Source organism: Pseudochaenichthys georgianus, chromosome 11 (genome assembly GCF_902827115.2).
Source record: "Pseudochaenichthys georgianus chromosome 11, fPseGeo1.2, whole genome shotgun sequence".
Lineage (NCBI taxonomy): Eukaryota > Metazoa > Chordata > Actinopteri > Perciformes > Channichthyidae > Pseudochaenichthys > Pseudochaenichthys georgianus.
The window spans coordinates 16,945,780-16,961,597 of record NC_047513.1 but is presented as its reverse complement, the minus strand read 5'-3'; the positions used below and the strand labels follow the sequence as shown (position 1 = coordinate 16,961,597).

General features: G+C 40.8%; 1 protein-coding gene across 14 annotated transcripts in view; it reads right to left on the bottom strand.

Annotated features, from left to right (window-relative positions):
* ptk2aa (protein tyrosine kinase 2aa) overlaps nt 1-15,818 on the bottom strand; it is a 64,818-nt gene that overhangs the window by 27,736 nt on the left and 21,264 nt on the right. For 10 of the 14 annotated variants that reach the window (XM_034095016.1, XM_071204818.1, XM_034095034.1 and 7 more), the window contains exons 1-7: nt 10,554-11,489; nt 8,239-8,486; nt 7,361-7,536; nt 4,998-5,085; nt 4,681-4,760; nt 4,085-4,147; nt 1,936-1,990 (exon numbers count right to left, since the gene is read on the bottom strand). In XM_034095016.1, coding sequence (XP_033950907.1) covers nt 1,936-1,990; nt 4,085-4,147; nt 4,681-4,760; nt 4,998-5,085; nt 7,361-7,536; nt 8,239-8,486; nt 10,554-10,764 — 921 coding nt within the window. In that variant the 5' untranslated portion in view covers nt 10,765-11,489. Of the gene's footprint in view, nt 1-1,935; nt 1,991-4,084; nt 4,148-4,680; nt 4,761-4,997; nt 5,086-7,356; nt 7,537-8,238; nt 8,487-10,553; nt 11,490-14,199; nt 14,227-15,818 lie in introns of those variants that run through there. The other 4 variants (XM_071204823.1, XM_071204822.1, XM_071204824.1 and 1 more) reach the window with 3 other exon arrangements.

The window sequence follows — 15,818 nt, the reverse complement described above, 5'->3', positions numbered from 1 at the left end:
GTTGAAAGCTATTTATTTCATCAAGAGAAGAGAACATCCTTCAGACACTCTGATAACAGAGTAATGGGAGGAGTTATAAGCATTATTCAGTCAGGAATACTGAATAAAACAGCGACCAGTTTCAGCCAGACCAGGCCTTCATCATGGCAGAGAAAGCTTTTTTAAATCAACTTAAATGTAGTGATGTTTCATTCTGTATTGTGTCCTGACAGTAATAGTTGTATGTTCTAGTTGCAAATATTTATTCAAATAAAGCATAAGAATATATATCATTGCAGTTTAATCAAATCATGTTTTGCTCATTCATAAGGTTGAGAGCAATTCAGTCATCAGTCTGATGACGGGGAAAACTCAAATCAAGCTGGTTGATCAAACTCTGATCTCCAAACACACTAAAGGTCCCAGCTTGTCGACATGAATGAACAGACTCTGCTCTTTATAAAGCTTTCAACACAGCAAAAAATCACTCTTTACTACCACAGCCATCTGCTCCGGGGTGTGTGTGTGTGTGTGTGTGTGTGTGTGTGTGTGTGTGTGTGTGTGTGTGTGTGTGTGTGTGTGTGTGTGTGTGTGTGTGTGTGTGTGTGTGTGTGTGTGTGTGTGTGTGTGTGTGTGTGTGTGGAAGTAGAGTCCATTGAGGGTGAATAATCTCACTAAATGACTACCATTCTCTTTCACCAGAGCGAAAGGCAGAAACGTAACTGACAGCTGTGCTCTCCAGCAGACGCACATCCATGTTAAATGCAAGAACCTAAAATACCTCTACTACTTTAGTTTGCTTTAGAATACTGAAGATGGACTCCGGGGAATGTTTGTTGTTATTACTGCCAAAAAAGTAGAAAAATGAGAAAATAGGAGAGGAGGTAGAGTAGGTGATGAGGGGGGAGTGAGAGGGCCTTGACAGACGGGGGGACCCCAGAAGGAGACGCACATTGACGCCTCCTCCTCCCTCCTCATTGTTGCAAAGAGAAAGTGGGTTTAAACATGACCTTAGGGTCACACACACACAAACAAAGTTTCCCTCCCTCAGCAGAGCATCTGTCCGCCCGCCTGCTGACATCAAGACCTTTTCAGGTCACTGGGGCCTTTCTTTCACACAGACACACACCAAAACCCTCCACATAAACGCGTGCCGTAAATATATCACTGACAGAGAGACTGCATTGTGCAAGCACACCCAGCCATCACTGCAAACATACACAACGGCAGAGCTTTCTACATGTGTGTTCATCACACAACAAAATGTATATCCAGGGTCCCGCGGGGTGTGGATGTATTGCTAAAACAAATTCAAATTTGAGTACAAACCTTAGCTGTTTCCCTTTGTGCTAAGCTAAGTAAACCATCTTCTGGCGGCAGCGTTATAGTTACTGGACAGAAAGTGTTTTTTGATTTTACTCTCAGCAATAAAACCAATAAGGGTATCTCTTAAAAAGTACTTTAATGGTGAGATTTGAAGAACAGAGATCATCAGTCCCTGGTGAAAAGTGAATCCATCACAAAAGTCTTTGTATAGAATATAAGTACACCGTCTGGTTCGTATTCATTCTTTTCTGTCTCCATTCACCAAAACTGTGATGGCAAGTCTCATTCAAATATTGTTGAGTCTTGGCCTACTTCACATTTTGTCAGCCAGCCCAGGTCTAGCAACACATTCAGAAAATTGGCTCAAAAGGTCAGTCAATTAAAAGTGTTGCTGGATATAAACCACACACCTTGGTTACCGTTAGTAACTCCAGTGGATCAGATGTGGCAGCTGCTCAATTTTGGGAGAGCACAACTTCCTTAAACTACATCTCCATCAAGAACAGTTTTATTGAAACATTTATTCCACAAATAATTCACAGGGAGAAAGTGAATACAATGTGTTGGCAACCTGAGACATTACATTGTGTGTACTATTGTGTGATCTCTATTCCAAGTCTTTGTTCTCACCTTGACTGAATCCAGCAGGTCTTTTGGGAAAAATCGCCTCAAGCCAACGTCTTTCCTGGAAGGAGAGACAGAGAGAGATACGAGAGACAGAGAGCAGAATGATTACGCTGTAATTACACTGAGGAATGTTAATTGGCAACCACTTCTTTCTTTATCTGATCTCAAAAGCTTGTGTTTTGCTTTGTAGAGAGATTACAAACAACATCAACAGACAGATAGAGTCAGGCAAGACCAGTCGACTGAAGACAAGAAACAGAAAGCTGTGACTAAGTGCTGACTAAAAAAGCACGACACATTTTTTCCTGAGAGACGGGGGGAAAACAGAGAGAACAGAAAGAGAGAGAGGCAGTACAAAGAGAGGGAGACCACAGAGACAAAGAAAGATGTGCGGGGCTAAAACAGGAAGCTGGCTAATGATTCAAACTCCTCTAGAGAGAAGACAAGGGGGAGGAGGAGAGATCGAGTGGAGAGAGTAGGGGAAAGGGTGAGAGCTTACATCATCTTATTTCTCCCACATAGGTCAAATGTCAGTCAATTATCATCATAGTACTATAACAATGTGTGGTGTAACAGGCTTGGGACTTCAGCTAGAGAGAAGGTCAGCTGGTGTACATCACAGGTAAGACGCTGCCCTGTGGTTATATATAAACTACCAGGCTTGCCTCAGCTTGAAATATTCTCCTTTATGGCAAAGACATATTCCAATAGTAGTATTCTGCTTAGGGCTAAACCGCATCATGTCTATGAGAGAATACTTGTTTTACCCTCTCAGAATGTAAGCTATGTCAGTCATAGAAGCAACACGAAGCACAAACAGAAAATAAAAGACTTTTGAGAGATGACAACAAGCGAACCTCAAAGAACGAGCACTAATGAAAGCCCCCTTAAAAAATGCTTTGCATCAGCTCGGAGACCACAAGGACTACAGCCAACTACACCCAGCCGATGCAAATCTTTTGAGACTCATTAGAAACTTGGAAAATAAACGAAAAATACGGGCATTCAATTCATCATCATGTCCGAGGCGTTTCCTGTAATTGCTCAAAAGTAGAGGGAACATAGACACAGTGTTAAAAAAAAAAAAGTGTTTCAATCCAGTTACTTAATTCCAATTAACTGCGAGCAGAAACTACTGAGTGAACATGCAGAAGAGAGAAACTCTTCACAGTAAACCTCTTGTAACTGACATCGGAATTTCTCGGAAATTGTACACCCATAAAATACAATTTTAATGATGGTACGTTGCCATTTAAAGAACAAAAAGAAACGGCAAAGATGGAAAAAGTGGAGGAGACACTGTTTTAGGATGGTGTTAGACCGCAGACACTCAACAAAAGCCTCAATGGCAAACTCTTAGCTTGTAGTATTCAAAGCCTCAACAGCATTTTCCCCTCGCACTCTTGTTGGCTTAAAATATGCATTATGGCAACCTCTTTTTCAAATCAAAAGGGAGAGACAGAGTTACAGAAGAGAGAAAGAACACAGGATAAAGCAGACTACAAAGAGGAAGAGAACATAAAGAAGAAGGACAGACAGAAAGAGGACTGAGAGAACGGAGAAGAGAGACAAAGAGATATCACAGGAAAGACAGAGAGCATTCTTCTCAGTTAATTGAAGAGCTCGTTAGCCTGACGGACAGAAATAAAGACCTCGTTGGAGCAGGGCAGCTCATTAGAATCGGACCAGTTAGAGTCAAGCCTTGTTAGTGCCAAAGTTTGTTAATTGTCTTCATCGACATCCATCTACCCGGGAGCTGATGGTGGATTAAGAGACGGAGCAAACCAGGGGGCGAACATAGAAAAAGCATCCTAATCCAAGTAAATCTACAGATATGAATGAATATTTACCACGTGATAAGGTGACTGGATAAACAGTGTTTGAATAATAACGGTAGCTAGACTGTACACTTTCAGTCTTTACAGAAGTTTGCACAATTCCCAAACGCCTACTGAAGTTCTTTGTATTGTCTTCTGCAGTCCACAGGTTATCAGTAGCTGCATAGGAACCCTGAACCAAATACTGAGAAACTCTGTTGTTTTTCTGTTATTTCTGATGGATTACAAAACATGTTTCCATGTAGAGGAAGGATGTGATGTACGAGAAAGGTTGTACACTGCTGCAACACTTTGCTAATGAGGCAAATACTTACTCCAATAGTTCATAGTTGGACTTCTTGTCCAGGGCGTTTCCTCTCATCTCTTTGAAGAACCTCCTGGAAAGGAAACCATCAAAGCACATGGAGAGAACAAGGTCAGATACATTCACTACAGACTGCAAGTTATCAAATATGCACCAACAACCAGTCATGTTTAACATTTTAGCAAGACAGAGAATCCTGGTACAACTTCACCTACTTCCAAACACACATTTTGGCTTGTTGCCTTCAGAGGTTTTTTTTCTTTTATGTTATTCTAAGAAGGAGGTGTTACTTTAACTGATTGACATGAACGAATGTTGGCCAGAATGATGAGTGTAGCCGGGAGGAAATCTTTAAGGGTTTCACACAATAACAACTCATCTGATGAAGAAAACAACTGTCATGGATATCGCCTTAATTGCTAGTTTAAGCAAAAAATAGATGGAATGAGTTTGTGAAATGTTCAAAGTGACACATTTTATCTTTGGGATGGGAACCAAACTTGACTTTTGATGTAAAACGAAAATAACCATCTAACATGTAGCTCTGTGTTATTCCTGCACAAAGTCACGAAGAGAGCCATCGTTACATATTGTGAGCACATTTACCTGATTTCTAGACAGCCCAGTTTGAAAGCTACATCTTGTTCCACCTGTTCCCCAATCTGTGTCATGTAGTCATGCTTCACCTGGGGTACACAAATACACATGAAAGTTAATTACTACAAACGACAAATATCAATCTCACGCACAAATACAGACACAGTTCTGCTGACCTACATTACCCAAAGGCAAACACACACACAGCCCTTCAAGCAGTGCCATATGTCTCAGTGCTGGCTAGCTGCTGGCAGAAAATGAAACATGTTTGTGTGTCTGGTTGTCTGTGTGTGTGTAAGTGTGTATGTGTATGTGTATGTGTGTACCTGGTGGTAGAAGTAGTTGAGTGTTGGTTTGTCTTCTGTAAACTGCTGCACAAAGCCTTTCGGAAGATACCGGATCCTTAACTCATATCTACAGGGAAGAAGAAAGGGAGAGTGATTAGGTTAGGAAGAGATCAGACCATATTGTTTTTCACCGTAAATAGCAAAACAAGTTACTCAGTGTTTTTATAGTTTCAAGAGTAGAATCAAACTTTCAGGGCAAATTAAACACAATTTCCACGACTCTAGAAGCCTTTTCCCATCACATCTACATTGTTACCAAAAATGCAATTGCGAAAAATAGAAGGTTTACCGAATTTCTTTACATCCACATCTATTAATGTATATTTTACAGCGTATTTATTTTAACAACTTGATTCCATGTTTTCAAACCGTCTTCTATCAGGTAAAAAACGGAATGAATAAAGACAACTAAAGACAAAATATTTATTTAAAAAAGAAGAAATCTTCAAGACAGTATAGTGACAAGGAGAAGAGAGAGGACAAGAGAGAAGATGAAGGCTATGAGAAAATTAATAATATTCACATTATGAAAAAAAGATATAGGACAGATTGTAAGACCAGTGGAGGAGAGACAGAAAAGGGACAGAGAGAGTTGTTGATCTAGTCAGACAAAGCAGGCATCTGGTTCTCTCTCTTTTTATGTCCACAGTGCAAAAGGTCTCCACCTCACAAAGCATCATCACCCAGACCGCCACAATAAGCGCAATATATACCAGAGCATTAGCATCCAAACTGCCTGACCACCTCCACCACACAGACCTCTCATCAAAATACAACAGAGGGGTTGCACTTTTTTTATGACGTTGTTTGTTTGCCACAAATCACTTCTGCTACTTTGGTGTACAATAAGACGGACTGCTGAAGCCAACTGTTTTAGAAGACAATAAGTTTAACTAAATGTACACAAACAAATACATTCATAAATTAAGCTCATCCACTGAACTGCATGTAAACTTTGTGAGATAATCATGTTATTATATAATGTGTTATTCATTGGTTTTGCCTGTTGGTGGGGTACCAACAGATTCCCGGTCAAACGTTAAAGTTGCAGTTCAACTTTGTCTCAAGTAGGGATGGGTACCGAGCGCCGAATTATTAAAGACCGTGGTACCGTTAAGCTCCGACGTTATCGGTCTTTTTATCGGTACTGGAGACATTTTAAAAATATATGTCATATGTATTATTGCTACATAAACATTATATTGCAGTTTTAGTTTCGCCAACTCCGTTTCTAATATGCAAAAAGACCTCAAAATGAGTCAATGATTATTTTTAGTATTTTCGATCTTTCCAATCCAGACAAGAGATCTCTCTCTCCCCTGTCTGTGTGTGAGGGGGCGGGGCAGTTTACACACACGCGGCTGCTACATGCATGCAATACACACACACACGGAGGAGATGGCGGAGAGAACTAAGCGCCCCAAGGTGTGGTTAAATGTTACCCGTCTCGATGTGGACAATGCTCGTTGCCAAAAGTGCAATAAGAGTTTAGCATTTAAGGGCGGTAACACGAGCAGACGGAGAAATGCACCATTTTCGACTGTCTTTCTAGTAGTTCTGTAGCCCCATCCACGTCAGGTATGTTATGTATACCTTAATCTTCCTCCAGAAGACCCGTTAGGCCTTTTGCAGCATACTTGTATGCCCCACCTGTGTTGCTCTGTACCACTGTATTTATGTAGTAAATACTTGTTTTTTACAGTTCTATAAGTTCACATTATTTACAATTTGTTTAATTAATTTACTTGAAGAACCGATAAGAGTACCGTTAAAGGACCGGATCGATAAGCGGTATCGATAAAAGTATTAGTACCACTGTTAAAACCTTAACGATACCCATCCCTAGTCCCTAGTCTCTTACACAAAAAGTATATTTCTACAACGTCTTCCACAATGAAGAAATACTACAAGTAGCAAACAATTAGGGACACTGCTTTGCTGTACGAAGCTTTATACATGTTGTACTGTTGTTAGCCCAAAAGCCAGCTAACACCCAACAAGTATGCTCCACATGATCTTCCACCTGCTTTTCCCACAGTGCAGCACATTTTAACCTTTATAACCGCTCTATCTATTCAATCAAATCCCAGCATAACAACAGCTCTGGGTCCTTTGTAGCCTGAAGCGTTGACGTGTTGTGTCTAGATAGTATTCCTAGATTTGCCACAGAAGACTCAACCTATTGTGACCTTAACCAATCTAGGTCAATGCCAACACCAAACCATCTAGCAACATTTAGCTAAATCCAGGGTTATCATGTAGACAGAACCCTGAACGAGCTTCAGCATAATGTGTTTGATATAAACTTTGTTATGCAACAGAGGCACAATGACACTTCTCACCTCCACTCCTCGTTTGGTCGTGCTTGTTGTAATTCGTAATTTTCCCTGACGTGGGACACGCCCATATCAGGGTGGAGCCAGTGCACCTGATCCCTGGATTGGCTGTTGCTGAGGCGGAGGCCGAAACAGGACGTCCAGCGCACTTTGTGGATGTCCAGAATCTTCTGAATGATTCCCTGAAAATAAAGAGTAAACAATTTATTTTTATAAACATTTTTTCAATGGCACATTTCCAAAAACGCTAAGAGTAACAAAAATATAATTTTTTTAACATTTCTGCAGAGATTTCTCGTAGTACTGGTGTATTTGGGTAAATTGAGCAAGACCGCAAACCATTTACCCCTTAATCTGTAGTCATGGTGACTCAAGAATTCTATCAGTGTTGTCAGTGCTGATAGAAACAAAGATTCCCAGTTTGACAAAAACAGCAAGTCTGGCATTTTGTATCAGGTCAATGAGGGCACATGTGTGTGGGTCTACTTCAAGTGATTTAACATGACGTTCCCACCCAAACAAGTTGACAGACGTCATACACACATGCATGATAATGCTCACACAACCATGTGTGTTGCCACTCTAGGGGGTCTGACCTAGATTCTGAATGAAAAAAAGTGAAAAGATGGAGAGGAGAGGATTTATATATCCTATATGACTGCTGATGTTTGAGCAGTGTTGGGGAGTCCACCATTGGAGAGGATCTAAAAATACACTGCTATGTAAACACACACTCACACACACCCTGAGGATATGCTCAGGGGATTAATAGGACTAATGTAAAATAACAGCAGCCTTATCCAGTTTCAGCCGTTTTAAATTGTATGTAATTGTAAGGCGTCTCCTATTTTTTGTGTTCCATAAAAGCATGTCTCTCTCCTTACCCTGACATCAGTTGCATCTCCATATCGGATATTGGAGGACCAGCAGCTGTTTTCAGTGTTGGTCTCAAAGTGATGGAAGACTTTCAGAACCCTCTCCACAGAGCCTGCCATGGTTCGGTCCGACACCCCACCGCTCAGCCGCGACTTGGCGCCTCCCAGAAGGGCATGGTTCAGGTTGGGGTCCAGGTAGGCCGTCGCCATGGTTTTCCCTGCATACACTGCCGCTCCTGCTAGGTGTCTGTCATATTCTGGCGTAGAGAGAAGATCAGATATTGGGGGAATGAGGAAGAATATAAAGTAGAATCAGAAGAGTTAATATAAACTTAATATTTTAGCCTTGTAAGCAAACATTGACTACTGACACACACACACACACACACTTTTTTTAAGAGGTAATGCATACAAAAAAATGCTTTCAGCAGTGTGTGGGCTGCAACAAACGACTAATTTGATAGTCGATTAATGAAACGATTAATCGACTATTCAGACTATTATGCCTTGCACAATTTCTTAAGCACTCTTATTTAGCCATCAACTTTTAGATTTAGCTTGAGGTTGTTTTAGGCATGTGGAAACTAACAATGAAGACAATAAAGATGAATACTTGATTAAAAAAAACATATTAAATTAACTAAACAAATTGTTTGCTTTTCATTTAAATTAAATAAATAATATTTCACATCAAAAGAAACAACAGTGTTTTAGCAAATAATAAATAATGTGATAACAGAATTGTAAACAGAATAGCTGAAACTTTAACAAACTAACTAATTCAGTTACCTCAAATCATTACCCCATGTTTATATAATTGAGTTAACTCCGTGTGTTGCTGCTAGCATACATAACACCTGACTTGAAAACGTTACTCGTGGACGGGGCTACAGAGCTACTAGAAAGACAGTCGAACCCGGTGCATTTCTCCGTCTGGATGTGGAGCACTTTTGCTAAATGTTTAGACAAATTGCTCGTGTTACCGCCCTTACATGCTAAACTCTTATTGCAGTTTTGGCAACGAGCATCGAGATGGGTAAAGTTTACCCACACCTCGGAGCGGCGTTCTCTCCGCTGCGTGTTGCTGCATGTAGCAGCCGCGTGTGTGTAAACTGCCCCGCCCCCTCCCACACAGACCAGGGAGAGAGATCTCGTCTGATCGAAAATAAATCAGACGCATTTGTTTGTCTTTTTACATATTATAAACGAGCTGGCCACACTAAGACTGCGATATAATGTTTTTGTATCAATAATACATGACATATATTTTTTAAATGTCTCCAGTACCAATAACGTTGTAGCTTAACGGCGCGTAAAATGCACGTGATGACGTCACCAACGAATCGACGACTGAATTAGTTGGCAACTAATTTGGTAATCGATTAAGTCGATTAGTTGTTGCACCCCTGTATGCAATAATACAATGGACTGATGCACTAGTCATGTGGATTTGAAGTCCTGTTCATCTTACTTGAACAGCAAATGCCTCACAGAGATAAGACATTCTTTGGTAAAAGGTATAAAAGAAACTGAACAATGAAATACCAGAGAGAGAAATAAAGAGAGAAGTACAGTCAGTCAGGGTCAAAGCTTAGTGTCACCACCTGGGTCTATGACACAAAGAAGACAAAGAACCTCGGGCTGACGCTTTTCCTGAATAAGAAGTTGTGGCATTGACACACTTCCTGAAATTCCATTGTAACTTCAACTGGGAATGCCCGACAAGAACTACCTCCTCTCTGTATGAGTGTGCAACATGTGTGCTGTTGTTGTCATTACACTGTGTTCTGCTTCTCTTTTGTCCTGTGCTTTTCCTCCTCTCTCTCCTCCATTAAAAGGAAATTGATATGTTCTTGCAGGTAATTACACCTCGCAGGAAAAGACAAAGAAAGCACTTCCTCACTGTCATACACAAACGCATAACTGAGAGGAAAGCCTACAATTAACTTGTTGAGGGATATATCACAGTTAGATAAATACGTACCAACATGTTATTTTCCCAATTTCATATGGTAAGGCCTTTAAATCAAATCATTCTGATGGCTTTAAGCACATTAGCTTGGCTCAATTAATTTATTTATCACACACACACACACACACACACACACACACACACACACACACACACACACACACACACACACACACACACACACACACACACACACACACACACACACACACACACACACACACACACACACACACACACACACACACACACACACACTTTGGCTGTACACCAGGTCAGTTCCCATGGAGTCATATGTCACACTGTGTACTTGTGTGTTACTGTGTGTGTGAAAAAGAGATTTCATTCATACCTCTTTCCCAACACATGGGGAATGGGCTACAGCCGCTCATCGCCATGGAAACACATGTCTGTCTGTCTCTGTCTGCACTAGGGACAGATAGACAGCTTGCAGTCTCACAGCCACGCATCACACACACGCTGAACCTCTCGTGTATAGAAGGGCTACATAAATAAACACACACACACAAGATCCTGACACAACTGCAAGGACACGCTCGCATAACCCAAACACACAGACACACTGTCGGTCTCCAAGGCAGAAATCTTTGTCAACAGCCTCGTTAGCCAACAGTTAGTTCCAGAGCAGTAATCCTCAAACGGGCTGATTTTCTGCTCAGTTAGCACTTTGTCCAGTGTGAAGATGCTACATCGAACAGGGCAAGTGTCACAAAAACAGATTTCTTCGTCCGTCAAAATCCATTCCTGTCATCCACAGTAGCATGAGCGATGTAAAGTTAGCTTCTTCCACAAACTTCCCACCTCTTCCTATTCAGTCCACTTCTAAATGACTCCTGAGCGGCCCCTCTCTGATGACACAACACTGTTTGTTTTTTGCCCAATTTCTGGCCCAAGCCGGCAATCCATGGTTACGCAGTTGCCAGGAAAGAGTCAAGCGATCATCACTCAGGAGAGGACTCTGGTTATTTCACTCAGTGGAGTCCCTGTGCTGGTGAGAAAACTGCTAGTCCAGAAAAAGTTGACAGCCAAATCCAACTTGAAGTGTTGATCCAATGGACATTCAGTTAGTGAGTGGTCACAGAGAGGGAGAGACAAATACTTAGTGATGAAAAAACAGAAAGTGTTCTTCACGGAAAAAGAAAGTGAGAGAGAAAGAGTGAGGCAGAAAAACAAAGGAAAGAGACGCAGAGTGAAAAAGAGAGAGAGGGAAATGCAGAGATTGTTACAGGATAAAGAGAGGAAAAAGAGGACAGAGCAGCACGACTAAACAAAGTTGAGTGGAGAATGAGAGAGCTTGAGAGAGAGAGAGAGAGAGGGGGCTGCTGGAAAAGCAGGAGGAGCTAAAAACTATTAATATGCTAATCTCGCCAATCTCTTGTGTTCAATGAAAATAAAAGCTGACCTCAGAACAGCCCATTATGTTCTAGCAATATTGCAACCATCTCAAATGCAACACAAAAGAAGGACATATATATTAACTTGACATTTTCTAAGAAATTAAAAGACACATATACAGTATTTAATTCACTGACGAGAAGAGGAAAAACTAATCAAAATCGCAAAAAGAAAACCAAAAAGTACAGAAACAGTCATCCATTTAATAACTTCATTGTCCACCATTGTGTTTACACTCCTACAGGACAGAGATCTCCAAACTGTCTCTATTGCTTGTTATAAATCTCCAAATTATATAACAAGCAATAGGTTCGGGAAAAAACACAATGATACAGCACAGCTACTGATACAGCACAGGTACTGATTTTTTTTGTCAAACAAAGATGGATAAATCAGAAATATGCAAAATATGTGTCTTATTAGATCTGCATCATTTGCTAAACAATAATTAACTAATACATCGCAATGACTGCAATACGTTGCCAAATGGTTACTATTGTCATTACTTTTACTTTGTGACTTCAGTATCCTGATAATATCATACTTCAGGGTTACTGGTTATTTCCACCCCAATTGGCCAGCTTACTCAAATATAGATCAACCATCTTTCTTCCTAACGAAATAGTGTATAAAGAAACAATATGTAAAAATGCAAAGAAAACAATCCCTGAAGTTGTTAAGACAATAGAGAAGAAAAGAGCATCTCTGCCAACACAGCCGTTGCCCTCGCTGTGCCCAGCATGTAAACTAGCAGCTGTTAGCAACATGCCAACCACTTCACTTCCAAACCACAAGGTCTCAATCAATCACACTTCATACAGCACATCCAGTGTCATTCAGCGTGTACTTTGGGGTCACACACTCTCGAGCTCTCCGAGTGCCCGAGGTGCTGCCCTGAAGGCTCATCTCCGAGGCAACGTGCCTTCAATATCCTGCGAGCAAGTGGCACCTATCACAGTCTGTGGGCGTTGCCGCTGACCAGATGCCAGCCGCCATAAATCAAATGGAAATGTATACAGCCGAACACATCCACTGAAGAACTAAAGGGACTACAACCAGCTACTGAAAAGTACTAATGCACAAAGCAAAGTAGGAAAACATGACATCTTAGTAGTACCTGATCTGGACCTCACCTTGGAGCATTTACAAGAATGTGTGTGTCAATGTGTGTGTGTTTCCTTAATGTTACATCTCAGGCATTGGCCATTGTAATGAAAATTGAGTGGTTGCAGTGCGCGTGTGCGTGCGCGCGTGTGTGTGTGTGTGTGTGTGTGTGTGTGTGTGTGTGTGTGTGTGTGTGTGTGTGTGTGTGTGTGTGTGTGCAAGCCTTTTGTCAGAGGGCCGGATGTTGCCATGAAAAGGAAGCGCTCTTTTGGGACTGTGCCAAAGTCTGTCTCTATCTCGCTGTGTTTATGAACACGTAATTATTTTTGCAGGCGAAGGAGGGAGACACAACCTGCATCATCTACTGAAATGCAAATACAAATTCAAAGATGCTGCTAAACCTCAGACGTATAATAGCTACTTTGATGTCTGCGTGTGTGTGATTTCAGTATAAATAAGTATGTTCTCACCCATGCCTTGAAGTTAAAATTGAAAGGCTATTCAAACGTATTGAATAAATTGACTGAGTGCCTTCCTGCTTTTAATCCACCTCACTAATCAAGTCCAAAAGCGGTTCCTTTAGGCTCAGCTTGATGTTTAATTTGTATATATATTTTAAACTGATAGGATTAATCTGTTAAATTTCAGTTTGACAGGTTATTTTAATCACTGGGACTCTGGAATTACCCTTGAAACATCCTGTCCAACTTTGCTTCTGTATTTACATCTCCATTGTTATTCTCTTGCTTCCTCAAAGCTGGCATTTAATGTGATTCACATGACATGACACTGGCAACTTAATTTATGATATAACGGGCCAGCAAGGCCTCCTTTCGGGGCATAATAACATGACACATACATATGCTTCCCTGCTTATTTAATTTTAGTAAGGCCAAAGGAAAAATATATATACCTTTAGGTATTTTGGAGTTCAACTGTCTTCAAAGAGTATGTTTTGTCTGTGGCAGTGTGAAGATTACAATTAGTCGCACTCAAACTAGAGCGATGTTCATTCTCTCCTTCATCCCTGTCTACACTAATGAAACCAAAACACCCAAACACTAGGGCTGCTCAATTAATCGTATTTTAATCGCGATTATGATTATGGCTTGCAACGATTACGAAAACAACGTAATCGAAATAAAACGATTTTCTTTAAAAAAAAAAAAAAATTTATTACTTTTCAATTGTTATTGTTTTTCAGTTGAATTATACTTTGAGTTCAGGGTAATCAACTGTTAAAAACATACTGTTCACATTTTTATTCTCCAATAAATGAATTTTTTCAAAGTCAATGACTAATCGTCGCAATTGCAATTATTGACCCAAATAATCGAGATTATGATTTTTGCCATAATCGAGCAGCCCTACCACACACACATCGATAGCCCCACAGTTTTCTCTCTTCTTACACAACCACACATATGACTAGTGAGTGATCATCAGTGATGTAGCAGCTGTGTATGAAAGCTACTCACGTGTGTAGTAGACAATCCGGGAAATATCTGAAACAAGCACAGAAATAACAGAGTCAGCTGATATGTTTAATGAAGAGTCACTGAATAAAGACATCAGGGAACATGGATTTATGGAGTCCCACAGCAGGTGTTCCCAGATCAGTTACTGAATGTGGTTTGTTTAGGGTATAACAGAGCCTGCTGAATAGCTTCATCAATCAAATTAATCAATGTCCTGTTGACTTTTCCGCAGGATATTGATTGATTAAAAAAAAATCAATACCCAATTGTAACATGTTATACACCCATAGGAGGTTTGATAAAGCTTCATTGGTTACGCTAACTAGCTTAACTGGGAAATGGACAGTGATAAGGTTTCAGATCAGTCTACCATGTAACCTTTGTTTGAGGGGCCTAACATGTTCCTTTGACTGGACACACACACACACACACACACACACACACACACACACACACACACACACACACACACACACACACACACACACACACACACACACACACACACACACACACACACACACACACACACACACACACACACACACACACACACACACACACACACACACACACACACACACACACACACACACACACACACACACACACACACACACACACACACACACACACACGCAGGGGTTGTCAACAAAAATGATGTCATGGTAAGAAAACCCACACATCAAAAGGAAATACCAGTGAGGTGACTCATTGTATTATCGACACGACTCTTTGTAACATGAAACCATGACCCTACAGATAGTGTGTGTGTTTTTACCTGATGTAAAGTTTAATCATTTACTCTCAATCTCAACAACACGGCAACATGTTGGGATGTTGTTAGATTAATCCCAAGACAACCATTATAACAAGTGACTTAACCGTATCCTAAATGGATCAAATGGAGCAGGATTAACAGATCTGGAGATGCTTAAGTCTCCGAGATAATGACATCTGCAGTGGATAGATGTGAACCCTGCACACACCATCTGTCATATGGGATGCTCAGGCTGAATATTTATCTAACTGTCTCTCTTGTAAGCGTTCGATGCAAGTTAAGTGCTATGTAGCCTGACATCTGCAGCCAAAGTGGCGTTGCTACAGTCTAGACTAAAAACCAGAGGAGACTGTGGCCTTTTCCTGTCTGCGAAACAAGATCAAACTACACCTGAAGAGCTGGGATAAAATATTGCCGTCTTCATACAAATAATTAGTTTACTTTAAACACCTCTAACACACATGGATTATCAGCCCAGAGGTGTGATTAACGCTGAAAAGTGCTTACTTTAGTTGCCATGTAATTGTTCTATCCATCTCTCCCATAGGAGTGCTAGCATGGTGCTAATTACATATCAGTCTGTGTGAACAACCTCCACATGCAAATAGATCAGAGAGGGCACGCAAACACAAGCACTCACACACACTATCTCACACAGACACACACACTTGGCTGGTAGACTGGCAGGCAGCCCAAAACACCTGCTCCTCAAGCTGTCCTCACACAGGAGAGGAGTAAAGATTCATTTTCCAGATCTATGCAGATATGCTGCTCCCATCAATTATTTAGCACACGTTGTCACAATGAAAGTCCACATTTGTTTTTGTTGAAGGTATAT